Source organism: Strix uralensis, chromosome 14, assembly GCF_047716275.1.
Source record: "Strix uralensis isolate ZFMK-TIS-50842 chromosome 14, bStrUra1, whole genome shotgun sequence".
Taxonomy (NCBI): Eukaryota; Metazoa; Chordata; class Aves; order Strigiformes; family Strigidae; genus Strix; species Strix uralensis.
Window position 1 is genome coordinate 2,016,786 of NC_133985.1, and position 26,060 is coordinate 2,042,845.

The 26,060-nt window shown below is 46.7% G+C and overlaps 1 protein-coding gene across 1 annotated transcript; it reads right to left on the reverse strand.

The window, feature by feature from the left end:
* Positions 1-3,544: 3,544 nt before the first annotated feature.
* LOC141949938 (uncharacterized) lies at positions 3,545-25,788 on the reverse strand. Its single transcript, XM_074884106.1, is given in 8 exon segments — positions 3,545-3,652; positions 5,439-5,527; positions 6,282-6,345; positions 7,873-7,940; positions 17,260-17,610; positions 17,613-17,810; positions 24,958-25,172; positions 25,319-25,788. Coding segments are annotated over 8 exon segments (1,548 nt in total). The 3' UTR covers positions 3,545-3,559.
* Between the last annotated feature and the right edge of the window lie 272 nt (positions 25,789-26,060).

Genomic DNA, 26,060 nt, shown 5'->3' on the forward strand with positions numbered 1-26,060 from the left:
ACGGTCCCCGGCCCCAGCCCCATCGGCTGGGGGGGCACCAGCGTCCTCCCCACCACCTGCTGTCCCCAGCCATGGGCAGGGGGACAGGGAGCAGCCATGGAGCAGAACTGCACCCCTGGGGGGAGCTGCACCATGGGAGGGAGCCACATGCCGGGGTGGAGCTGCACCAGCTGCCCCGGGGCCCCCATGGGCCCTGGCCCCCCCTGCCAGACACTGGCCTGGGGCAGCTGGTAGGTGATGGGGGGCAGCTGGGCAGGCTCAGAGGCCGCCGGCAGACCCGGGACAGAGCGCAGCATGTCTGCTGTGACCGGTGGCGGCGCGGCTGCAGCACTGACGCTCTGACACCCTGTCGTCGGGTGGTTTGGATCTGCCCCATTATGACATCACCCCTAACGACACCCCGTAACCGGGGACCGGCTGTGAGCCGCTCCGCAGGCAATGGGCTCCTGGACACTCCGGCCCCTCGCTCCATGGCTGCCCTCAGCCTTTGCTTACCCACAGCCCAGACGACACTGGGCCCTGTACCTACACCCTGTCGATGGCTGCTCTGAGCAAAACCAGCCTGTGACTCCCCTGCAACTTTTCAGTGTTATTTGGCCTGGTGTAAAGCTCCCCAGATGTGGGCACCAGCTGCCCTGGTACCAGCTCACGCAGGAGGAAGCCGAGGCACAGGCTGGCTAACGGCAGTGATGAAGCCGCAACTACTCTGTCCCTGCCGTATCTGCTGCCAGTTTGGAGGGGTGGAAGGCGCCACCCAGGGCACAGGAGAGGAGAGCGGGGGGACAGGGAGCCCCGTCCTGACTCCTCACTGGCTTCACTCCTGGCCAGCTGCTTTTCCTCTGTGCCAGGATGGAGAGCACAGCGGGGGCTGGGGGGCGTTGGTCCCCCAGGAGCTGTGTGGGATCCCGGGGTGTCGCTGAACAGGGGGTCTCTGCCCGCAGGTGCCTGTGGGAATTAAGAATTGGTAGTTAGCAAAATGTAAACTGGCCTTGAGGTTAGAAGAATGATTGTGGATAACTGAGGCAGCATTATGGAACACCCTGTTGGGTGAAAAACAGCAGGAAAAAGCACCACCTGCAGAGTGTGGTGAGCATGTAAGTTATAAACAGGCAAAACCTGAAGGTCAGTAGGATGTAAAAGTGAAAATGAACCTATGTAAACAGGTGGTCATAAATTGGGAGTGGGCACACAGTGCAGCAGCATTTGCTCTTGGCAATGCCCCCCCTTCAACAAACTGCGCGTCGCCCCGACCCCAGCTGGACCGAGACCAACAAATATTCATGTAATTTCCGAGCAGTGCACACCTATTTCCAGAGGATCTAATGCATCTGTTAATACATTGCACAAGTGTACTAAAATTTGGGGAAGGGTCTCTGAGGGGCTTCCATGGGGGTTTTCGGTGGTCTGTGGTGGTCCCTAGTGGTGGCTGAAGAGGTGTCTTAGTGTCCTTTCCATGAACTCTGAGGTTTTTTTCATATAAGACCTCATCTTGGCTCATTGCTCTGTCTGTAAAGTTTCTCAGCTTTCTTACCTTCAGCTCCCACAGGTGTCTGTTGGCTTCTCTGCCCTCCCCGGGATGGACCCATCACAGTGGCAAAAATTATGTCCTTGGGTGCATTCTTGTCTGAGGCCCCTTACAGCCATTAGCACCAACTGCTTGCAGGCATCAGCTACAGGCATCAACTCCCCCTTTTCTTGAGACTTTGGACTCATAAATCCAAGGTCTCAATACTTAATACCTCATTTTCATGCAGATTTGTCTACAACAACACTGAATCATAATGCAAGCTAAGATATAGATGCAGACCATTACTATTATCATTAGAAACAGATTTCTTAACCATACCCAATTCAGTAGCCATGAGGTAAGTTTGTGCCACAATTCTTCAAAGCCCCAGGACGTATCATCCTTGGTGGCCTGAGGCAGGACTTTGGTCTGTTCCCAAATTTCTGCCAAATCCGTGGAAATTCTGCCATTCTGATCTACGTATACACAACAGCTTGTGTTAATCACGGTGCAGACACCCCCTTGCGAGGCCAAGGGCCATTCGATTTTGTTACACTACCTGAGACAAACTGGACACTTCAATTTGCAACGCTTGTGTGGCGTCCATAGTTCTGTTTTCTATGTTCTCGATTATGGTGGATATATTTACAGTTGTCTTTTCCAATTCACTTACTCCAAGCCGAGAGAGAAACCATCTGACGAAACTGTGGAATGCCTAAGGACACTCTGCTATAGCACTGTGAGTCCTTCTGCTTCGTTTAAGGAGGGTCCTCGCCCATCCACTCTGTTCATGCAGCTTATTAACTGCTGTCGTGCTCGGGACTAGGGCTCCTGGTGCACACTCCTTCCCATCCTAGGGGCAGTATTTTCCGAGCTCGGTTACCGCATAGCCAGTACCATCCTGTTCCTTCTGCTCGGGGTACAGGCCACCTAACTGAGGGTTTAAATCTATGTAACAGGGCTAGATCAAATTGGCTGTCTACAGAATTCATGTAACTGTTACAGCCCTTGGCTAGTCCTACAGCTATAGTATTGTTGTTTGTGCAGTCTGGAGTTGCATCATTCAGATGACATCGCTGTATGCAAGCACAGTTATAGGATACCTGTGGTGGTTCTTCCATTTGGATTTCTTGTTGAGTAGTCATCTTAGCACTGCCCCGCTGAAAGGCTGCGCTCACTGTAATCTGTCCATAGCTCTGGCCTCCAGCAATGGTGATATCGTATAAGGGGGTACCATCAGGCGTTGGAATCCCCATGTACTTTGCTGTTCCAGTTAACAATGTGTCTGGGTTTGCCACTACAGGATGAATATCCTGGGTTATCTGATTTATTGCCCTCAGGTCCTGGACCAACCAGCAATCCTTACCATTGGCCTTTTTAACCAGCAAAATGGGGGGGGGGGGGGGGGGGGTGTGTGTTTTGACTCACACTCCACTAGTAACTTATACTTTAAGAATTTCTCAATTATTGGCACCAACCCCTTTCCAGCTTCTAGCTTTAGAGGACACTGTTTAATTCTTACCGGGGATGATCTTGGTTTAAGGTCAATTCTTACTGGGTCTGCTCTTTTGGACTTTCCCGGGACTCCTCCGGCCCATACAATAGGAATCACAGCACCTTCTACTCCTGCAGGTACCTGCTGTAACTCGGCTTGCCTCTGGAACATAAAGACCTGGGCATCCAAAGCTTTACTTTCAGGAACATGGATTGGGATTTTCCCTGCTGGGCGCAGGTGCGCTTTGGGCAGCCGGGCCTGACTGGAGGCTGGGCGCAGGCTGCTCCCTGCAGCGCTGGAGCCTGGGGCAGCCCGGCCACCTGCCAGTCGCTGCCTGAAACCCGGGTGTCCAGGGGAGCCTTTCCCGGGGGGCAGAGGGGGTCGGGTCCCACCAGCCCCGCTCCTCCCGGCTGCGGGCGTGCAGGGGGTCGCAGCACAAGTCCTGGGGGGAGAGAGGTTGCTAAGGCCTGAGGATACAAACTCCGGCTGGAGCCGAGCTGCAGACGGACGGAGGGATGGACAAAAAATACTCTTACCATAAATGACATCTCGCCTTTTTATAAGGTCTTTTGTCTTTTTGCGCAAGACTGTTCCGCTGCAGCACTCCAACACTCTGCTTCAAACTCATGAGCATCTGTTTCTATTTCACTCTGGAGGGATACAGAATATGCATCTAGACCACAAGCACATTCAATTGCAATTCTTATTAAATTGTCTCCCTGGAATTGTGTTGCTTCTGCCGCTGCTTTTTGAATTTGTATTCCCCATGCTCACTCCCGGCTGCCCTCAGACTGGGCACACTGAAGTGGCCCCAGAGATGCACTGTTTATATACTACCTGTGATCCTTCTAGAAATGTAAAGCTGCCACTTCACTTGCCGTATTGGCTAAATCAGCAGGTCTGAAGGGCAGGAAATTGGTCCCTACTGTGCCCATTTAGTGTGGAAATTGCAAAGTAGCTGCTCCTTTAGTACAACACCAGAACCTACACGCAATTATTCACACCCTACCGTACAAGGACATTTCATGGCAAACAAGAAAAATCTGAGATCACATAAAACCCCCAAGTTCTTTGCAATGCTCATTGCTACACAGTGATTGATATCTGCATGCACACACACTGAACATAACAGATACCACGGCTAAGTTTCATTTTAATACAGCAGCTTTAAATGCTTTTTAAATCTAGACAGTCTGTGAACTGGAAAGATATTTAAAACTTTAATCACTATTACACAATACATGGAAGCCTGTAATAGACTTCTGAAAAAGGGATACAATTATTTAGCACTAATGTCTGTAATGAATGATAAGGAGCAGGAGACAAAACACATCCTTTTAAAAAAGGAACTTCAGGGAAGTCAAAGATGAAGAATCAGCCAGACGATCTTTAAAACTTATCACTGACAAGGTCTGCAGCTGCCCCTTTTGCAAAGTGCTTTTAAGGACATGGGAGTGGACAAGATCTCACGGACCCCTGAGCCCAGGACCCTCCACTGCACGCAAGCTTTGTCTTCCACCCCGACCAAACTCCTCTTCCAGCACAGTGTCTGGGAGGCTGCTTCAGGACCACGCTGCTGCAGCAGTTCAAGAGGGTCCCCAGTTCCCAGCCAAGGTTTATGCATCGCTAATTTACAACTTTTCTTGTAAAAGCACTGGTGTCTACTCACCCCCAAAAGTTCCCCTTTCTTAGTCTGTACCTCCACTAACAATTATCTCTCCTTCCACTTCCACCTTGCTCAATGAAACAGCTAAGTGATGAGCTCCAAGCCCATTGTTCTGAAGGAGGACACTAATTAGACAGTAGCAAGATTTGTAAAGGCAGATTTCTTAAACAAAGGCTTAATAACAAATGTCCTCCCATTTCCATTTGGAGAAGTATTGAAATCATCAGCCATGAAGTTCTCCTTCTGTACTCCACAAGCCAAGAACATGAAGTTCCGGTTCTCGTTAGGCCAAATCTAAAACTCTCCAGAGACAAAACGTGGGGAGAGGGATGGAGGGGATGCAAACACCACAGTTTATACCTTTCTTAAAATGTATTTCTCTTACACTGATACGATACCCTTGGCTTTTTTTGCTGGGCACTGCAGCCTGCAGTGTCACGCTGTGGGTAAAGACAACCAGTGCCCATGCTATTAGCTGTTCCCTTCCAGCTTCTGCTTTCGGCTGTGGAAAATAAGTACTGGCTGCCTAGCAGAGTCTGCACCAACCAAAAGCCATCTTCTGAGATCCATTAGCACTGCCCGCACACTGCTGAGAGGCCCTACCTATCGCTGTTAACCCATCACACCAGACCATACCACAGAGCTGTTTCAACAACAAGCCCTACAGCCAACTTTTCCTATTTTCATTTTCCTTCTTGTTTCCTATTTTAGCCTCTGCACATTCCCCTAAACGCACAAAACCACTCTCGATAACACGAACAGCCACTTACCTTCTTATAACAATTACTCCCGTTGCACTGCCTCTTGGTAAGAGCCGTTTCATAAAGAAGTACACCTTGCACTGCAAGTCGAATGGTACCTAACGAAAACGTACAAAATACACACAGCAATACTTGGAGATTCACGTCAGCTTGTTTCTTACAGCCAAAGCAACCAAACGGACCATCTGCAGGGCAGCAGGTAATTCTGCTCTAGTTCCCGTCGGTCACCTGAGAGCCAAGAAGCCTGTTCTGTTAGTGCAGACCTTGCAACGTCTACAAATTAAAATGCCATTTCAATTATACACCTGTGGCCGTGATGGTCTTTTCCAGCAGCAAAAAGCTATTTCAAAGCCTATGCTGCAATAGAGCTGTTCTTTCTTCTTGGTTTTTTTTCTCCCAGGTCTCTTTTCCCACTTTGTTGCAACAAAGATTTACGTCCAGACCATTAGTGCTAGCTTGTCGTAGAGATTTCCAGCAACCACTAGCTGCAGGCAAGTTTTAAATAGACAATTATGAAAATCTGATGTAAAACAAAGTTCACCGTTCTAGTCTTTTCAGAGGCCAGAGAACAGACAATCAGTGAAAAACTAGCTTATTGATCCCTTTTCACCATGATATTTTGAGGTTACACAGCAAGAAGGTATAAGGAAACATAAAAAGACAAAACCACACAGGAGATTGCTAGGAGCCTCTAAGCCATACCCAGTAGAAAAAAGAATGAAGCCATCTTATTAAAAGGGACTTTTTCTGTGCTTCAATAACACACCGTGTATAGCCTTTAAAGCACGTTAAAGAAAAAAATACAATCCAACAGATAAGCCTTGAGCACAGAAATCATTCTTTAGAACAAACCTGGGGAAATGCACTGGGCTGAACTTTGTGGAGATCCAGAAGGTCTGTGCTGCAAATCTTTCTGCTACAGGAACAAACACAATATTCTTACACTTACAGATCAAACTTTCAGTTCAAAATGAATCATGTTTCTCCTATGACACAGCACTAACTGTAAGGGAAGCTGTACACTGAAAATATAACAGATTTCACACAGTAACAGTTTTGATCTTTTCACATTCCAGAATGGCATATAGACATCAACACTCTGTATAAAAATCCTATCAAGTATAAATCAGACTGAAATAGAACCAAAAATGAAGTTACAGCTGAATTAAAGCTATGATAATAAATATTTACTAGATGAAAGCAAACCCTTTAGGTAGTAAAGGTAACTTTGTCACCATTTAGTTTACATCAATACGAACTAAACTAACCCAGCTGGCTAACAAAAAGTTAGACTGCCTATTTAAAATCGCATCCTTGGTAACCTGTACAACTTTCTCGTTCTTACAACACCAGGATATTACAATTCACTGAGATAGAATTTATCAAAGGTGCAAAGAACTTAAGTACTATAGTCTGTAACAAAAGGCTTTTGGGGAGTCCTGCTTCACTCTGAGGATCTCATTTCTGACTTCATCCCTCACACCACTCTGTGCCACCGCTCCCTCTTTGCTCTCCTCGGGAGAGGTCTGTCAGGGCTGATTCAACCACGGAACTTTGGCAGACGGTAACGAATGGAAATGAAAGCATCAGAGCAAGCGGATGTTTTGGGTTACAAGTACATACCAAAAACCCCACAAGAACATTTCTGCCCTCTGAAGAGTTACATTCTAAATCCCCAAGGGCTGAAAGCTCTTCCTCGGACCTCTGAGAGCCCAGCTCTGAGCTGTTCTGCTCGCTCTGCTCCCCCTCACAGCACTCCCTCATCTGCTGCCAGCCTCTGACATCATCAACACTTGCAGGTTAGAACTAACGAGAACTCCCTCAAGTATCATTAGTTATAAGGGGGAGGAAATGATTTTCAAAACCAATACCAGAAAAAAAAAACAACAGATAGAAGCTATCTGAAACCAACCTGTGACCTTACATGCAACCGCAGGCACCACGATGAGACAGATCAAAAATGAACAGCTTAGCAAGACATAAAGTTCATCACAGTTCAAAAATGAAAGAACTTATTCTGCAGTGCTCAGTTTATCAATAATATGCAACTTTATAACCAAATTCCCCTCCAGCCCTCTCACACTTCCATCAGCTTTAAGATGGCACAACCTATTAAAATACAGTGGCGTAAAATTCAGAGGTACCATATAATTCAATTACGCTCCCAAAAAAAAGGGATGGGTTTGAGCATCCTTATAAGGGTTAGTCGCCCTTCTGACAGACACAAGCAGTGGTAAGTAATTTTCAGTACAGCAATAACCATTTCACTTTATTTTCCCTATATATTGTCATAAATTACTATAAGGACAACCTAACAACTATTCAATGTCTTGAAGATGTAGGGCAAGATTCTGTACTGATGTAAACGAAAACACTCACACTAAAGTAAACTTTCTATGTCAAGCACTGTTGTTATAGAAGAAGAACAAATTTTAAAACCCACCTTGGGTCTGATGCTGCTGCATTCAGCCAGTAAACTCTTGCAGTTCTTATGGACATTCACTGCACAGTCTGAAACACACAAAAAAAGTCTTAAATTATTCTTGGGAGTTCCTAGGGAAAGAAAGAGTGACACATTGATTTTGGAAGAGATGCAGAGTAAGCTCAGGTGTTTCAGCGAGCACCCTTGTTGTGCATGTGCTGTTCTTGATTTTACACCAAATACTCAAGCGTTTTGGATAAGACTCAGAATCACTGATAATGCAATTCACACAGACACTCCTGAATGCACTAACAGTGTTCTGCCTCATCCCCGCCCAACCACAGCGCTGCTTTCCTCGTATTTGCAGAGGTTATTTCCATGCCTCACAATTCAAGATTGATACCATTCAAGGCAGCAGCAATCTATTGGGCTCCAGAGGACCAGCTGCCTTTCTGCACAGAGTATTAGTAGGGGCTGAAGGAACTACAGGAAAGTTCAAATCGCACCACAGAAGCGTCAGAGCGTCACCACCAGCAGAGCATGACCGCTTTTCCACCTTCACAAGGGAACTGTTTCCAGATACAGCAACTGCAGCAGCCCTCTCTCACCCAAAACGCATAAAACCATTAATAGCACAGTAAACTCCAGTCTCTTTTTTTCTTTACCCTAACTACTGCTTGAGAAAACAGGATGACAACTGGTAGTGTCAAATATTTTCTAGTCTTTCTGCCCACCTACAAAATAATAAAGGAGTGTCTGCTTATCTACATCCCACTGCTGTCGATAAGTTCTTTTATCCCGTTTTGGCGACAGTTTCTGGTGACCCAGATGGCACCTCGCTGAGAGAGACAGGAGGAGTCGGGGACCTGATTGGTTCCAGCCGGCACTGAGGAACTCTCTGGGATACCCATCGATCCCCGATCCATAAGGCTCTTTGCAGCATCCCCTGGAATTGGTAAGACACTTCTTATCTGGTTGGTTTGGGAAGTGCCTGTCAGACACGGCGAAAGCTGCGCAGGGTTGGACAAAGGGTACCCATTTGGTTTGGGAGCCGAGGCCTCTGCCTGTAAGACATAAGCAAAAGCTATTGCAGGGTTGGAGAAATCTGGGTATTGGAAAAACCTATATGCTATAGGTTTCTATTGACATTTGTATTTTGGTATTTAAGAAAATTGGAAAAAAAATATAAAAAAAATGGTGGTGTTTGTGTGAATTGAGACATACAAATAAGTACGAAGCGAGTGCAGAGTTCGGATCCGCGGTTCTGTTACCCCGCGAGGGTGCAGCCAGAGAAGAACGAAGCGAAGACTGAGTGATTGTGTGTGTGTGAATTTTAAAATATTTTGAAATGACATCTAAACTAAACACATTTGTTCAAGAGTAAGAGCGTTAGTAATCTGGCTTTGGATGAAAAGGTACCGAAGGTTTCCCCATTAGGATGTCTGTTAACACACTGGGGAGAAATACATGATGACTTACATAAAAGTCAAATGATAGAGTATTGTAATTATTGGTGGTCTTCATATGTTTTGGAAGATCAGGAAGAGTGGCCTACCACTGGCACTTTGGAGGAGGATTTGTGAATTCTGGGAACCAAGATTTTAATGCACCCCTAGGAATAAATCAGTGTGCTTATTGCAGAAAAGGGCGGCACTGGAAACGAGAATGTCCAAGGATGAGGGGTGGTCAGCAAGAGGCAGCAAGAGTAACGATCCCAGATGAATGAAGGGGACCAGAGGGGAACCCAGCTGAACCTCTGGTTGTAATTAAGCTGGGAGAAAAAGAGGTTAAATTTTTAGTAGATACAGGAATGACATTTTCAGTATTGAATACCTGTAAAAGGAAATTGGGAATGAAAACAGCAAACATACGGGAAGCAACAGGGAAAGAAGAAAACAGCCATTTCTACAACCCCTGTATTTAAAATTTGGGAACAAAATAATTACACGTGAATTCTTGTACGTACCAGAATGTCCAATACCCTTGTTAGGAAGGGATTTGTTGTCCAAATTAAATGCACAGATTGTTTTTGAGGAAGGGGAACTCTTCCTAAGAATACCTGAGTCAAAGCCAGGAGAAATCCTGATGACACAAGAAAGAGTAAAAGAACAAGAAATTCCACAGGAAGTAGATCTAGCTGTAATCCCTACAGTATGGGAAACAGATGAACCTGGCAAATCAAAATTAGCACAACCTGTGAAAATAGAATTGAAAGAGGGTGCAAGACCAGTAAGGATTAAACAGTACCTGATTAAAACAGAAGTTAGACGGGGAATTAAGAAATGATTGACAAATTTTTGGAGTAAAAAAATCCTTGAGGAATATGAATCTAAATATAATACTCCAGTTTTACCAGTTAGGAAACCTTCGGGTGCATATAGGTTAGTACAAGATTTAAGAGCAGTGAATCAGATAGTTAAGGACATTTATTTTAGAGTAGCAAATCCATACATATTGTTGACAGCATTAAAAGACCCATCAGTGGTTTACAGTGCTTGATTCAAGGAATGCTTTCTTTTGCATGCCTCTGGAGAAGGGAAGCAGAAAATTGTTTGCCTTTGAGTAGGAAAATCCACAAACCAGACGAAAAAGAAAAAATGCAATTGACATGGACAAGGACTTAAAAAAAAAAATAGCCTGACCAATTTTGGAAATCAGCTGACAAAGGAGCTTAAAGAATGGAAACAGGATGATCCACGGCCAAAGCCGGGACACTTCTGCAACATGCGGACGACACACTGATTGCTACAGAAGAAAGATCCACCTGCATAAAGGTAACAATAGAACTTTTAAATTCTTTTTGGACTAAACAAGTACAAGGTATCCAGAAATAGAGCCCAAATAGCCAAGCCATTGTATGAAACTCAAAAGAACTTTTCCTTCATATGGGGCCCACAACAGAAACAGGCCTTTTAAAGACTTAATATGAGCTCTAATGAGTGCACCTGCCCTGGGACTTCCAGATTTAACCAAAGATTGCCAGTTGTTTGTTTATGAAAGACAACATCTTGTACTAGGGGTGCTGACCCAGAGAATGGGAAGTTGGAAAAGACCAGCTGGACACTTTTCCAAACAGCTGGACACTGTGAGTAAAGGATGGCCTACCTGCCTTCCAGCAGTTGCTGCTACAGTGATGCTTATTCAAGAGGCCCAGGAATTGACCTTGGGAAGAACAGTAACAGTCTATGTCCCACGTACAGTGATAACTGGTTTAGAACAAAAGGGGGGACTTCGGTTGTCCCCAGGCAGAATGATGAAGTACCAGGCGGTCCTGACTGAACAAGATGATGTGGTTTTAAAAACAACTAACCTGGTAAACCCTGCAGTTTTTCTAAGTTCTACACAGGAGGAAGGGCAGCTGGAGCAGGACTGCCTGACTACCACTGAGCATGTGTCGAGAGGATCTGAAGGACACACCGCTGGAAGATCCCGACTGGCAGCTACACACAGATGGCGGCAGCTTTGTGGAACAGGGAGTTCGATACTCTGGATGTGCCGTAACAACAGACAACTAAATCATAAAGGCAAATGCATTGTCTGGCACCACTTCAGCTCAAAAGGCAGAACTCTTTGCTTTAACCCGAGCTCTTGAATTAAGTGAAAAGAAGAAAGTAAATATCTGGACTGACTCAAAGTATGCTTTTGGGGTAGTACTTGTCCATGGAGTCTTGTGGAAAGAATGAGGATTATTGTCCTCCCAGGGATCAAATATTAAAACATCAGGATGAAGTTCTGCGACTCTTGCAAGCAGTTCAGAAACCAGCTCAGGTGGCAATCATGCACTGTAAAGCACATCAGGTTGGGAATACAAAAGAAATTGGAGGAAATAACTTGGCAGATAGGGCTGCCAGAAGAGCAGCAAAAGAAACGACATTACAAATGGCATTGATTCCAACCAAGACAGTAGTTCTTTCAAGGGAGGAACCTACATATTCAGAAAAAGATGATAAATCGGGGCAATTATTGAATGCTAGGAAAAATTTAGCTGGATGGTGGGTGACACCTAATGGACAAGTAATAGTACCACCTCTTCTAACGAGAGAAATAATTCAGATAAAACATCAGGAATGTCATTGGGGCGTAGAGGCTTTGGTAACCCTTCTAAAAAGACAAGTAGTATCATCAAAATGCTAGGATTAGCCAAAATGATAATTGCAAAATGTGATGTGTGTTTGAAAAATAACCCAGCAATAAAGAAAAGGCTCCAAATAGGTAAACTCAAATCTGGAACAGAACCAGGAGACTATTAGCAAGTAGAATTTTCAGAGTTACCTCGACAAAATGGGTATCAATACATTCTGGTGGGGGTTGATACTTCTACAGGATGGCCAGAGGCCTTTCCTTGTCATACCACTCAGGCAAAAGAAGCAGTAAAATGGTTACTATGAGAAATAATCCCAAGATTTGGAGTCCCTACTGGGATCTCTTCAGACAGAGGCCCACACTTTGTTGCTGAATTAGTACAAAGTGTTTGTAAAACTCTGCAAATTACTTAAGACTTACATACACCATGGAGGCCACAATCCAGTGGAAAATTAGAAAAAAAAAATCAGACCTAAAACAGCAAATTAGCAAAATATGTCAACAAACTAATTGAAAGCGGCCTCAGACACTTCTATTGGCACTGTTGTAAATCAGGGTACAACCAGAAAGTGGCACATCAGTTAGTCCTTACGAATTACTATATGGGAAACCATCTCTGGAACCGAACCCAAATATGCATGTAAAATGAAACAAGATGTGTGTAATTATTTACCCTCCTTAGGGAAAACCCTGACTGCAATCCGAAAGGCAGTAGCGTGGAGCTGACCTCTATCCCTGGAAAATAATAAGGGAGTGTCTGCTTATCTACATCACATTGGTGTCGATACGTTCTTTTATCCCATTTTGGTGACACAATCTTCAAACAGTATTCAGAAATTTAACAAACCATAACAACAAAGAAGCCAGGGTTTTAAAATTTAAAATTTTAAAACTTACTAAGAGGAACTCATACACATATGCATATGTATGTATACACACACATACTTCTATTTATATAATATATAAAAACATATTTACAGATAAGTCATCTTAATACGATGAAGCCTGGAGGAAGTTATCAACTGCAATGGATCCCCAATGCCTTTGGTCACTCGCTCTTTATCTTCTTAAGAAGTTACAATCCTTGTAAATGAGATTCTCCAGCCACCACACCGAGGACACGGCGCAGTACCTGTGCCCGGGCACACAAATCCCCGTATAACTTCAGATGCGGTGCCTCACCTCCGTGGCTGGAGTTAGTCAGACAGCCCAACTATCATCTCTTATTTTGGGGGACAGGACTTCTGGGACTACAAGCCTCAGCTATGAAAGTCCCTCACCTCCTCCCATCGAACCCTCCGGACAGGCTCTCAGTTCACAAACCTACACCTTTCTGTTTCTCTCCCTTGACGGTTTGCACTCCTGCTCTCCTCTGTCACCCCAACTACTTGCACGGAGAAGTGGAGGCCTCCCATTGGAGTATGCCTAATATTGCCCAGATAGAATAAAGATCAAAGAAACATCTTCCTTTCATGCATTTTAAGCAGTGCACATGCTGTTTACACGATGGCAGCAAGTCCCTTAGGAACTGAACTTGCAGAACAAAGCATCTCTCTCTGATGAGAGTAGGGAACAAAAAACAAACTCAAAACTATGTCTGTTTTCATTGTCCTAGTTCCTTTCAGTCCAGCTGATTCCCCAAGCAGGTAGAAACAACTTGCAGAACTCTGGCTAAGCTGTTGGCAATCAAGCTCAATTACCAAAACATGGAGTTCGATTAACAGTGCTGCTGTGTTTAAAAGCGGAAAAAGTGTCACAAAGTGCACACAAGGAGAGCGACGAGAGCTGTAAATACTTTACCCAGTGCCTACCACACCGCTGTTGGGCCATTCTCTGGCAAGCAGAGCAAGCCTGCTCCTTGTACTTTTGTGTTCCAAATTACAGGGGAGCTCAGCGCTGCATAAGGGATCAGAAATAACCCCCAACCTCTGCTTGCTTGCTTGTTCTTCTTTAATATGCAAGCCCCAAACCTGACACAACTTCAGGCAAAACCTGGAGTCCTCAGCCAGTTATCACTAAGTGTAATGCCCCCATGCACACTGATACTAACTCCAGGCTTTGCTACTGTCAGGGCCTTGGACGGCCTGTAATTGAAGAAGATTGAGAAGCCACCACACCTACTCCTGCCCCTCAGGTACCTGAGGATTGCGAGGCCAGAAGCTTCGGAGCTTCAGGCCTTCTGACAGTAATTTGCTAAAGAGCCACTCAGTGAAATTTGTCTCCCTGTGAAAAGGGGCAGAAATATTCAGCGCACCTAACCTCCAGGGAACATGGAGATTTGTAAGGAGTAGTTAATTTTAAAGTCATTTGGGCATCAGCCACCTCATATTGAACTTGATTCTGTACCTCAGAACAAAGAATTTGTCCTTTAGACCAAGACCAGAATTTTTAAAGTTAATTTGGGGAATTTTTCTGTAAAGCTTTGCACATAGTTTTACTCACAGCTACAAGGGTGCTTTTTGTTGTTATGGTTTGTTAAATTTTGATCCTTATTACAACCTAAGGATTTGTTTTTATCAGTCAATGGTTTTTATCATAAAACAGTTGTTTTGATCATTCACCTGAAGGCCAGCTGTGCAAAGAAGTACCTGGAGGATTAATCTTCCTGTGACATCTTTCCGCCTTCCCACGTGTGCTTCCTCAAAATTCTTGCCCATCTCCTATTTTCTCCAGCAAGACTCAAAGCTTAGCAGGCTGGAAAAGCCTGACAGCTTGGGACTTGTCTCTGTCAACTGACACACACTCTGTAACATCAAAACAATTATTATTTACATATTCTTTAAGATTTTTGAAGAATTTTTTCTAGTAGACAAAACAGCAAACACAATATCCTGGCCCACAGTCCCAGGGCAGCAGCGCTCTCAGCTTAGACAGCAACAACTTCCCATCCACAGATGCAAAACAAAAAATAGCAACAGGACATTCCACACCAAGTTCTATAAAACAAACCAGGGGCACAAATAACCTGCGTTAAAACAAACAACACACAAAACCAAACCTCCCCCAAGAAAATGACACCGAAATTGATACATTTCACTCCAGCATTGGTTAAAAGCCAAAGAGCAAACCTAAAAGAGGAGAATACACTTAAAACCAGAGAGGTGGGAACTTCAGCACAGAATTAACTGCTGAAGATTCCCAGGTAAGCTGCAAAAATACAGAGGGAAAGATTTCACAACATTCATACCCTCGGTTCTGGGAGCTGCTGTGAGACTCTTCAGGCTGAGGAAAGCCAAAGCACAATTCACACAAGCGCTTAATAATCTTGAGAAAACAATTACACATGCTAAGGATACGTTATGGCTGGCACGAGAACAGAGCAAACGGAGATGAACAGGTTCACTAAATAAATGCCACTTAATCTCTACCACAGTTACTAGTGTGCATCTGTGTTGAAAGCCTAAAGACTACTCAAAAGACTACTCAAAAAAGTCTAAGAAGTCTAAAAGACTACTCAAGCTGTTAAAATAACTCGAGAGGCATACAGGCAGGTGTCACAAGGCACAATGTAATACAGAGAGCAGCTTGCCGAGAACCAGCTACCAATAAATAAAAGTACAAATCGTAACATGCGAAACAAAGAGAACCGTGGCTTGTTAAGTGCTTTGAAAATGCAGACCAATATGTGGGAGCATTGCTTCTCTAAATCTTCTACAAGGAACACAGAAAACCAGATGGGAGCATCTGTATATAATTACTCTTATATAATAATTCTTTTCAAATTCAAATTTCCAATTCAAGTCAAATGGACTTACCATTTGGCTTCCTTAGGTAACTAAGCTAAGAGAGCGTGTGATACTGCACGGGTATCCTCCAGTAAATTCAGCTGAATTTGTATGAGAGGCTCAGGAGCTGAGATTCCTGCCCCAGTGGTAAAAATCTTACATTCCTACGGGTTTCATGGAAATAGGCGGTCATAGAAAGGAGAGAAACCATGCATTCCAGCCTGCTGTAGCACAGCCCCAGAAAATGCACAGGAACGAGGGACATTATGAATGGTCTAGCCACAGAAAAAGTTTCAGTTAGATCTTTAATGTTATGAAATAGTGGAAAACATAAAACACAAAAGTATAAGGAGCCAGGTTTGGTGCTGCTGAACCATATACCGGAAGAGTTTACAAACTAAAATACCTTATAACCTTATTTTTCATTTTAAAAAAGGAACACACATATGTTTGCATCTTCTTGCTCATACCCTGTTATTCTGGCGACAAAAACAACCACCTTCTTTAGAAGGAAGCTAGACGATTTTGGGGTGAGGAGTATCAGAGGGGAAACCACATCAATCTCATTAGTTTAGGCACACTGGTAGGGATTCCTTCTCAAATTTGGCACTTAGCACTCCAAGTTGCTCTTTAAAGCTTGGCCAGAAATTCTCTCCAGCCCACAGGTTTCCTCATTTCATCTTAGGACACGCTGCTTCATTTGCACGCAACACCTCCAGGAAGCCAGACAACTCCAAACGTGTCAGTTTTACCTCAATTCACTTTGCTCCCTGTCAGTCAGATTGAACATAAATCAAAGTAAATATATAATTAAAACTAAACTTAAGGTCAGTTCCAAGTTTGGAAAAAACAAAGCTGTATGAAATCAAAAGCAACGCTAATACAGTTTAAGAACTGGAGCTCAGGGGTTGCAGCAGCAGCAGAATTTCTGAACACACCTTCTCCCCTGAAGAAAGCCCCAGGCTCAGAGCCCCGTTATTTCACCCTCCCCAGGACTCCTGCTGCAGGCAACCCCCACCCAGGTCCTCTCTCCTCCTTCTCCTTTTCCCTTCAGGTCTGACTTGGCTTCCAGCTTCCTGCTCTGTGCAAGCGTTGCTCACTCATCCACAGGCCTTACACCTTCTTACAGCAGTCATGTTTCAGTAAAAATGTAACTGCACCTGTACAGAGTGGGGTTTATTCCACCAGACTTTTCTCCCCCTCTCTGTGTCTGCCTGCTGCAGCCTTTCTGTCAATCTGGACTTTTAATCCCCTACCCAAACCCCACCAGAGACACTAATACCACTTTAAATACTACATAAGATACCAGATAGGCTCACAGTCAGTTAAACTTGTGAGCTTTAGGCAGTCCCTAACTTTCCAAAGAAGCCAAAGACAACACTCTTGCATACATTATTCACACAGGTGAAAGAACTGCTAGAACAGCCCCATCCCACAGGTCCTGTCTTCACCTGACTCACATTAATTTTTGAGCCTTGCTTTTAGGAAGCTGTGCTTAAAGGTAGCAGGTTAATAGACACCTATTAGCCCTCCAACAGGTCTGACAGGTGAAAAACCGACAGCAAAACCACAGTTGACACACACCACTCCCCAGACTCACCTCTCTGACAGCGATCGCGGGCCCAGCAGCGTTCAATGAAAATGCCATTTATCACAGTAGGTGGGCGGTTGCTCTTCCCTCTCACAGCTCCTGGACACACATCTCCACACTCGTCTTTGTCATCCTTGTCGGCCACGATGTAATTACCTCCTACAGAATCTAAAATCCTTGACCAGTCGATCGTGGACAAGCAACATAATTCTTTGTTCTTCTCAACCCGCACAGCGCCTCGAGGAATGTCCATCAGGTCACAGAGGCCCATCTCCTTCAGGTGAACCATCTCAAAAATGACCAGCGCGGGGTTAAAAAACAGATGAGCTGCTCGATTCACAGTGACGTTGGGAAAAGCCCCTTTAAACTCTCCAGGCCATACATGCGAAAAAGCAGCAAGTAGTCTGTAACCATAGTCAGTTTAGGAAAGCTGAGCTCACGGAAACCTTCAGGCTTGGTTTTAAACATCAGCAATATTTGTGAGTGGCCCCCAATCACAGTGCAGCTCTCAAGCGTGTTCAGCCGGGTCAGGTTGTTGCCAACGTCCACGCTTCTGCAGACTGGAAGGCAAAGAACAATGTTATTTACTTATTTAATAAAATGTAATTGGTTTAGTTTTCTAAATACACAGTTTTGTCCAACCACACCATAATATTTAGCTTCACTCAGAATTCACGACCAGGTCCTTTGCAGCAAAGCACGCTTCAAGCGCTGAGAAATGTACTGTGGGGAACATCCCCTGGTACAGGATTACAAAATAAGACCAAAGGGGTATTTCCTAATTTTTCTGCCATCTTGAGTTTCTGGATGTTACCTCTGTCACGACAGCTGTTGTAACACCAGTTCTTAGACGTCATTTGGCGTTTACAAAAGTAAGAGATGTCCACGCAACAGAGTCTGTTTTCTTTAGATCTTGCCAGCGGCACACCTACCTCATCTCAGATCGTGCAATTAATGCCAGGGGATTCGAGGAAGTAATTTAGAATGGCTGCAGGGAGGGGAAGATCGGAAAAGAGTAATGGCTAGGAAATGGTAGTGCCGCGGAAGAGAGCAGAGCAACCTGGACATACACACGCACGAGTACAGCCCACACTCCTGCCCAGGCTTTGCTGACAGCAGTCATTTACTACACTAGCAATTTTTGCCCTAAGCATTCTTTTCAGATTAGGTGTTTTTTTGTTACTATTTCCTCAAGGTTGCGAATCTCCCTGCCTTGACTATCCAGTCAGTTTATTTAGTAGAACCAGTAACCCAAAGACCTGGCAAAGTGAACAATTACATGAAGGTGAACAGAGTAATATGAATCCAGGCACCAGCAAAAGGAAAAGACGGAAAGCACAAAATTCGAATAGGGAAATATTTTTTTTAACTCTAAGCACAGGTAAGAAATCAAGAAAGAAATTCAGGGCCCCATGCCTGTATAGCACAAAGTCCCAGTGATAACCCTTTTCAAACCAAACTTCATAGAAACACACAGCTGGACCTTGATGTTCAAGGGAGAAGCCTGTGGACAGGCAAACCTGCTTGGCAACACAACGCTGCAAAACAACCATTCCCCTGTCCTGTTCAGGGGGATGCTTTTTCAATTATTACTTTTTTTTAGACTGCAGCCACTTTAGGGATTCTCTCTTTTGCCTACAGCTGAGACAGCCCACCCCTGCCCCTCTCCCCCCTAAGAATTAAAAGCACAAGACCTTTGCTCTTTTTGTCACTGTATGTAAAGCTCACCGACTACAAAATTACCATGCCAGAGCTTCAAGAACTCACCCAGCAATAATCAGGCCTTACAAAATTGATGTGGAGACAGATGTTTGATAGTTACAATTGTCTGACTCCTCATGGTTTTACACAGACCACTGCTGTGTGGCTTAAAAATAAATTCTATGCAAATTTGCTCCACTGCCATAAAAAAAAAATAAATCTGGCAACACTAATACAGGATCTGAAGCAATGTTATTGCCCAGTGGGATTTTCTGTCACTATATCCAAGTCGTTTCATAAATTGCTTTCTGGAAGAAAAAGCTAATGCACACAGCGCCTCAGAGATCAACTTTTTGGAAGTGCGAAAGGAAATCTGATGACCAACCACCACCAGCCTCTTTGCCCCATGAAAAACCGCAGCCAGACTGGAAGTAAGCCAGAAAGCTGTCTTGCTGCACATCCCAACTGTGGGCTAAAAGAACTGGGAGAGCAACAGATTCAGTTTAAGTACTCTAAATAGTTAATTTTAAATAATCAAGGTCGGTATTTCCAAGGAAGCAAGTGTGTGACAGGGCAGGCCAGCGGTTTCTTCGTGAAAGGAGGAACAACAGAAGGGCAAATAAAACTCAAACACTGCAATTCAATGTACAAGACACCGGTGCAGCTAAAGCTGCCTGATAAATGCAAAAGCCAACATCTTCCTTCTTATCTACTGCTTGCTGAGCACACAGGCCAAACACAGCAAGCTAAGGCGGTGCCAACGGCCGTATCCCGGGATAAAGTACTACCTGGAGTAATCTGAATGTGCACAGCCGACCTTAAGGAAAGGGCAAAAAATACAGCTCAACTCTACAGACTAAGAATTACTTTCAAGAGTAAAAGCTCTAGGCTTTTATTGTGGTTTAAGGCCACAAAATGCATCTATACGTAATTACCTGAGTCTTTCATCATTTTGACTAGGATTAGGTAAATCACTAGAAATTGGCCACAAGCTGTCCCCCAGACAAGCCCTTAATCCACAGAGCTCCCCCTGCTCCAGGAGCGCAGCTAAGAAGAGGCAAGTGAAGCTTGGGAGTAAACAGCAAAGCATCTTGAAGTGTTGAATAATCCTACCAATCTACCAGAGCTGGAAGTACACAGCCACAGTCCATCAGCTGTTTGCATTTTAGAAATATTTTCATATTTGTCACCAGCTCTCATACAGAATGCGTTATTTGTCACTAGTGCTGCCAGCACAGACCAAACAGGAGGTTCTACACATCCGGGCACACCAGGATGTGACCCGAGTTATTCCAACTCTGCTGCTTTCAAAGCGGAGCAACAGCAACGTCATGAACTGGCACACTGTCTGCTGGGCTCAAGGGGTCCCAGCACTGGGGGCTCCTGCACGAGGCCTCTTCACGGAAGGCAACGGCACATGCCAACGTTAGCCTGGAATAGAAACTTAGGAGACATTTAAAGCAAATCAGGGTTTTTTTCTGAAATAAACCACTGAATAAAAGGCTAACATAATTCTAAATGTACAAAGATTTAAAGGGTTTATACAGATTTTTCCACAGTTAGAGAAAATTACACTTAAGACTTATTTTTCATGTTCTACTTCAGTTTAGTTTTTAAGTGATGAATACCACCACGGTATCTGAGCTTTTTTTAACCACCTCAAGGATCAAGGATAAGAGAAAGGAGTTAAGAATATCTGAAAGAAAATCTGCTTTTGTTGGAGTGTCTCCATGCTTTTGAGTTCTGCTCAGCAGTTTGTATCTGCTGTTCATGCAGAAGCTGCTTAAGCCACCCCATAAATTTATGGTTACCAAGACAACAAGAAGCAGTTTTAAGCAAAGCAGTAAGTGGTTTTCCACAACTTCTCTTGACAGTATTTCTTCTGCAGGGGCAGGGGAATTAATCAGCAATTCCGTATGAAGGCTACGCAGGTTTGATCCCCGAAGGAGGAGAGCAAAGTTGAGCAGTCAATTATAATGCAGACAATCTGGTCTCAAAAAAACCCACATAAATCAGCTTTCAGGAAAATCAAAACCTCAGACTGATTCTCCAGTAGTAGGCCCAAAGCTATTGCTGGTCAAACTACTGGCAAAATCTCTAAATTCCCAAATTTCAGCAGAAACAGGCTCCATGTCCAGCAGCACAGCAGTACGCTGCCAGAGAGGAAACACTCCTCCAGCCCCAGTTACCAAGCGATTCAAAGTAACTTAAAAACACCCAAAACATCATTATAGACATGTTTCATCAGACCCCCAAGAAAAAAAAGTCCCAAGGCTTGCTTTTTGAAAACAAACAACAAAATCCCAAGATGCCAAAGCCTCTTCAACAAACTACTTTGGTAACAACCTTAAAGTACCGAATGAAGCAACCAGATCTATGTCAGAGGTTGGTTTTCAAGACAGACTCTAAGCAGGGCAATAGCTGGAACTTAAGCCTTGTTTATAGTAAACCATGTGGATACCAAACCTTAAGGATTCACTGCTTCAGAGCTCTGGCCCTTTAACCATCAAGGAAGACCAGAATAACGCAGCACTGCACAGAAAGATCACAAACCATTTAAGCTATTAGGCAATCCTGCATTTTTATAGTGTTCGCTGCCTACTTGAATAAGCAAATTATTTAAGAAAAATTACACTCACTTTGGTCAAGTCAAAAGTTTGCAATTCTGTGTAAGGCTGACTTTCAGAACTGGTATTAGGAAGCTGGAAAAAGGGCTTTTGGGTGTTTCTTGGGTAACTGCTGGGAGAGGAAAACATCCTGCCAAGTGACAGGTTAGGAGAAGCTGTTAGGAGCAGCTGTAAGACAGCTTCTAGCCTACTGGGGCAATAGTTTAATAAACATTCAAAAATCTAATCGTGAAATATTAATTTTTAAACTCCAGTTCTCCACCTCAGAAAACACGACGCTTCCCACGTGCAGATCAAAGGCAGTGAAGCGACAGCGTCCCAGGACCACGGGAGGTCACTCGGGGTAAGGGACAGAGGTCGATACTAACAGACCTCGTTACTTCAGAGGGAGCAGGAACAGGTTTTACACGTCGCCAATATCAACATCATTTATATTCTGCAAGACAGTCACCCCAATATTGACCTCCAGAGAGCTTATGGGTTTCACAGACTGTTCAGAGAGACAGTTAGTGCACTACCTCTCTTTTAACACAGCAAGAGGGCACACGGAGAGCTGACAGACACAGCTGTTGCCTAGTTCTGATACAGCCCAGCCCTGCTGCACTTACTCTTTCTACTTGATACTCTTGGAAGCAAAATTTCATTCTAGACCGAGTCTCTCAGCACCAAAAATTAACACAGCGTTGAGGCGGAACAAGGGAACAGTTTCTTAATGAGTTTAGGAGCACAAAAAAATCTGTATGAGCCAGAATTAATATATAAGAAGCAAATTATTTTGAAAGGCTACTACTGCAGAAATACAAAGTGGAATTTGTCCCACCTGACGATTTCAGTAGAGAGACCTCAGCCAGAATTCTAACTCCCACCATCAGCAGCAGGCAGTGGAGTACACGTGCAGCGCCCAAATTCAGGTGAAGAGTTTAGAAGGGGAGAAGCGTACTCTAAACTCTAGTGACTGTATTGATTAGTTTTCTGCTAAGCCCAGAGCTGCTCAGTTGGTAGATGCCTAAAACTAGGGGAGGTAAATCCCACCCTAACTACCACAGCTGATGACCTGACATGCATCAGTCACGTGTGAGATTTATTTCAAGAAGTCACATTATGTTTACAGAGTGATAAAAAAAAACCAAACACAAACCTGTTTTTCTTCACAGAACAAGAAATATGGATCTTCATCTTATGCACAGGTCAGGTTTCCTTTCCTCAACCCTTGCTTCTACTCCTCTCAGTAACTTCTGAGCTCACAACTAACTTCAGTCACATGTAAAAGAGGAAGAGAGTTCTCACACATCATATTCCTAAAAGATGTATGAAAACTGGGCATGGGTTAAGGAGGAAAAACTCAGCGTCTCCAGCCAAAGGGTGCTTTAAATGTGAACTCAAACCACCCACCCAGTTTGCCTGCTGAGCCACACACACTACATGCTGCCCAGCCTCTTACCAGATACTGTCTAAAAGGAGTAAAGGGAAGAGACAGGTACAGGGCACAAGAAAAACCACGTACGGTTGGCTCAGAGACGGGGGGAATGTTGTCACTGGAGAGCAGCGTTATCCTGGGGCATGTTTGTAGAGAATGCAGGACACAAATGTGCAAGAAAGCAGACTCCGTTAGTTCCGCTGCGCAGGGAACAACCTGTTTGCTCACGCCACTATTGTCTGTGCATTCCGAGCCCCGCTGACGCCGGCCTTCGCCTTAGCGTGCTGCTCTCCACCTGCACTGCAGCGCTGTGTGAGCTCATCATGCTCAAAAATCGGAATCAAACATCAGAGTGGCTGAAAACCTTTTCAGTTAGGGACCTTGATCGTCCAAATTGTCCACAAAATACAAAGTATTTGCACTGCGTGAATGATATAAAAATATTCCACCCCAGACTTTGGTTTGACATCTTGTGCATTGCTGCTGTTTCTCCATCCATAAATTGTTGAGTATATTTTCCCACCACGTAGCAATACAGCAAAGATTAGGGGGTTAAGATCGTAAACACGCTTGCAACCCAAAAAGCCAAATATGATTTAAATAGATAAATAAATAAGAAGCTTCACTGTAGGAGTAGTAATAACATTTTCAGATTAGGAGCTGTTGGACCAGAGCTCTAGACGTATTTATTATTAGTGCTGGATGTCAACTCCCTTTTCCACGTCTCTGCTGGCGAGGGGCAGGTTTGGACTCGCTTTGCCAGCTGGAACTTACCCGCCCAGGTTAAAGCCGTACCACGGGTCTCTCTCAAGGCTTGTAATTTTAAAAACACGTATGAGGAAGAAACTGGGCGATTTTTGAAATATGCAACTTGTCCGATTGCTGGGAAAAAGGGGCTGTCTTAAGGGTACCTGCTGCTTTGTTCTCTGAGCAGCAGCCACAGCTCAAACCAGCCATCGCTGCACTGTCTGCACTGGAACTGCTATTGCCTCTGCGGAGGGAAAGCTGACAGGGGTATGGGGCTGTCTGGGGCACAGGGGATTTACGTATCCAGGCAGCTTGCCTGACATAAATACTTTTATTTAAAAACAGCTGTAAACATCATCCGAACTTAAAACCTCTAACTAGAATCATTTCCTGAGCAAGTTTGTTTGACATGACCCATCAAAACAGCTTGTAAGGCTTAAACTCGTGTCAGCCGGGATTTAACAAGCTCACACCTCCAGCACAACACCTTTACACCCGTCTGGTGTTTTACCAGACCCCGTGCAAACACCGATCCCGACCTCCGAGCTTCACCCCCCGTAACACCCGTGGATTTGAACGGCTCCCCCGAAGTGTTCCCGCGGTTAAAGACAAACCCGCAGCCCCACGCCTCGCTAAACCCGTCTGGAACTGCAGCCGGGGCTGAAAGCGGCCCAGGAGAGCAGGGCCGGGTGCCACCGCTCAGCCCCTTCCCAGCAGCAGGGCCGGGGGGGGCCGTGCCCTTCCCCACCCCTGAGCCCCGGCACCGGGCGGCACGGCCGGACCCTCCCCGCTCCCGCGAGCGACAGTCCCGGCGGGTCGGGAGGCGCCGCACGGTCAATCCTCAGGCGAAACGGCGGGAGCTGCAGCCCGGCCCGGTCCCGCCCCAGCTCCTCCCGGCCGCCGCCGAGCCCGTCCCTCCCGGCCCGCTCTGCCCCGCCTGGGCCCGAACACGCCGGCCCCGGGACGAAGGTGACCCGAGCCGCTCCCCGCGGGAGGGCCGCGGGCCCCGCTCCCGGCGCCGCAGGCCCCGGCCGAGCCGCCCCAGCCGCCGGCCCCGCGGTGCGGCCTGGCGCGGCGGCCGCCCCCCCCACGGCTACGGAGGGTCAAAGCGCGGCGGGGCCGCCCCGCGCCGCCCGCCTCGGCCCCCCCCGCCGCGGGGCCGCCGCCGCCCGGGCCCCGCCGCCCGCCTCGGCCGCGCCCCCGGCCCCGACTCACCGTTCCCGCGGCTCCAGCCGCCCCGGGCCGCCAGCACCACGGCCAGGGCCAGCGCCGCCGCCGCTCTCGGGCCCCGGCCCGCGCCGCTGGAGCCGCCGCGGCTCGGCTCGGCTCGGCTCGGCGCGTCCCGGCGGGGGCGGATCGGGGCGGGCGCGGGGCGGGTCCCGGCTTCGCACCGTCGGTGAGAGCCCCGGAGAAAGGCCCCGCGGCGGCCCCTTTAGAGCGCGCGGCCCCGCCCGGCCCCGGCCCCTCCCAGCGCAGGCCGGGCTGGCGGCCCCTCCCCGGCCGGGGAACAAGGGGCTGCCCCGTCCGCGGGGAGCGGGGCCTTTCTCAGGCACCCCGAGATGTCCCCTCCCTTCACCGCCCGGCAGCGCCGGCAGCCGAGGCCACATGGCAAAGCCCGCTGCCTCTCCCCCAGGCTGCCTCGCCCTGGCTGGCTGCTGGCAGGAGGGGACAGCGGGTGGTGACAGCCTGGGGGGACAGGAGGGACATGGGCAGGGACAGGCCCGGGGGGTGACAGGACGTCAGGCGGTGATGGGCCCAGGGCTGTAGGGGGGGACGCCACAGGCCCAGGGGCTGGCGGGAGGTAATGCTGTGTGGTGAAGGCCGGGACGGTGACAGGAGGGACACCACGGGCCCAGGGGGTGGCAGGACACCAGGCAGGGACAGGCCCAGGGGGTGACAGGACAACGGGCCTGAGCCGGGGCCGCGGAGGCTGAGCTCGGGATCGGTGGCCGAGCCGGGGCCGCGGGGCCTCTCCCCATCACCCCTCTGCTGGCCCGGGCTGCCAGGAGGAGCCGGGTGGGCGCTGCCACCGCAGCCCAGCTCCATCGCTGAGGGCCCCGGGCCGGAGGCGTGGCAGGGGCGGGGGCCAGGGGCTGGCAGATACCACCTGCCGCGCACGGCGGACGCTGTCAGGAGCAGGCGTCGCCGGGCCCAGCCATGCCGTGCGTCCATGACCAGTTCTCCTCCCAGCTGCGCTACGACACGGTCACCTTCAGCGGCCTCCACATCTCCCTCAACGACCTCAAGCGCCAGATCATGGGCCGCCAGAAGCTGAAGGCGGCCACCTGCGACCTGCGGATCAGCAACGGCCAGACCGG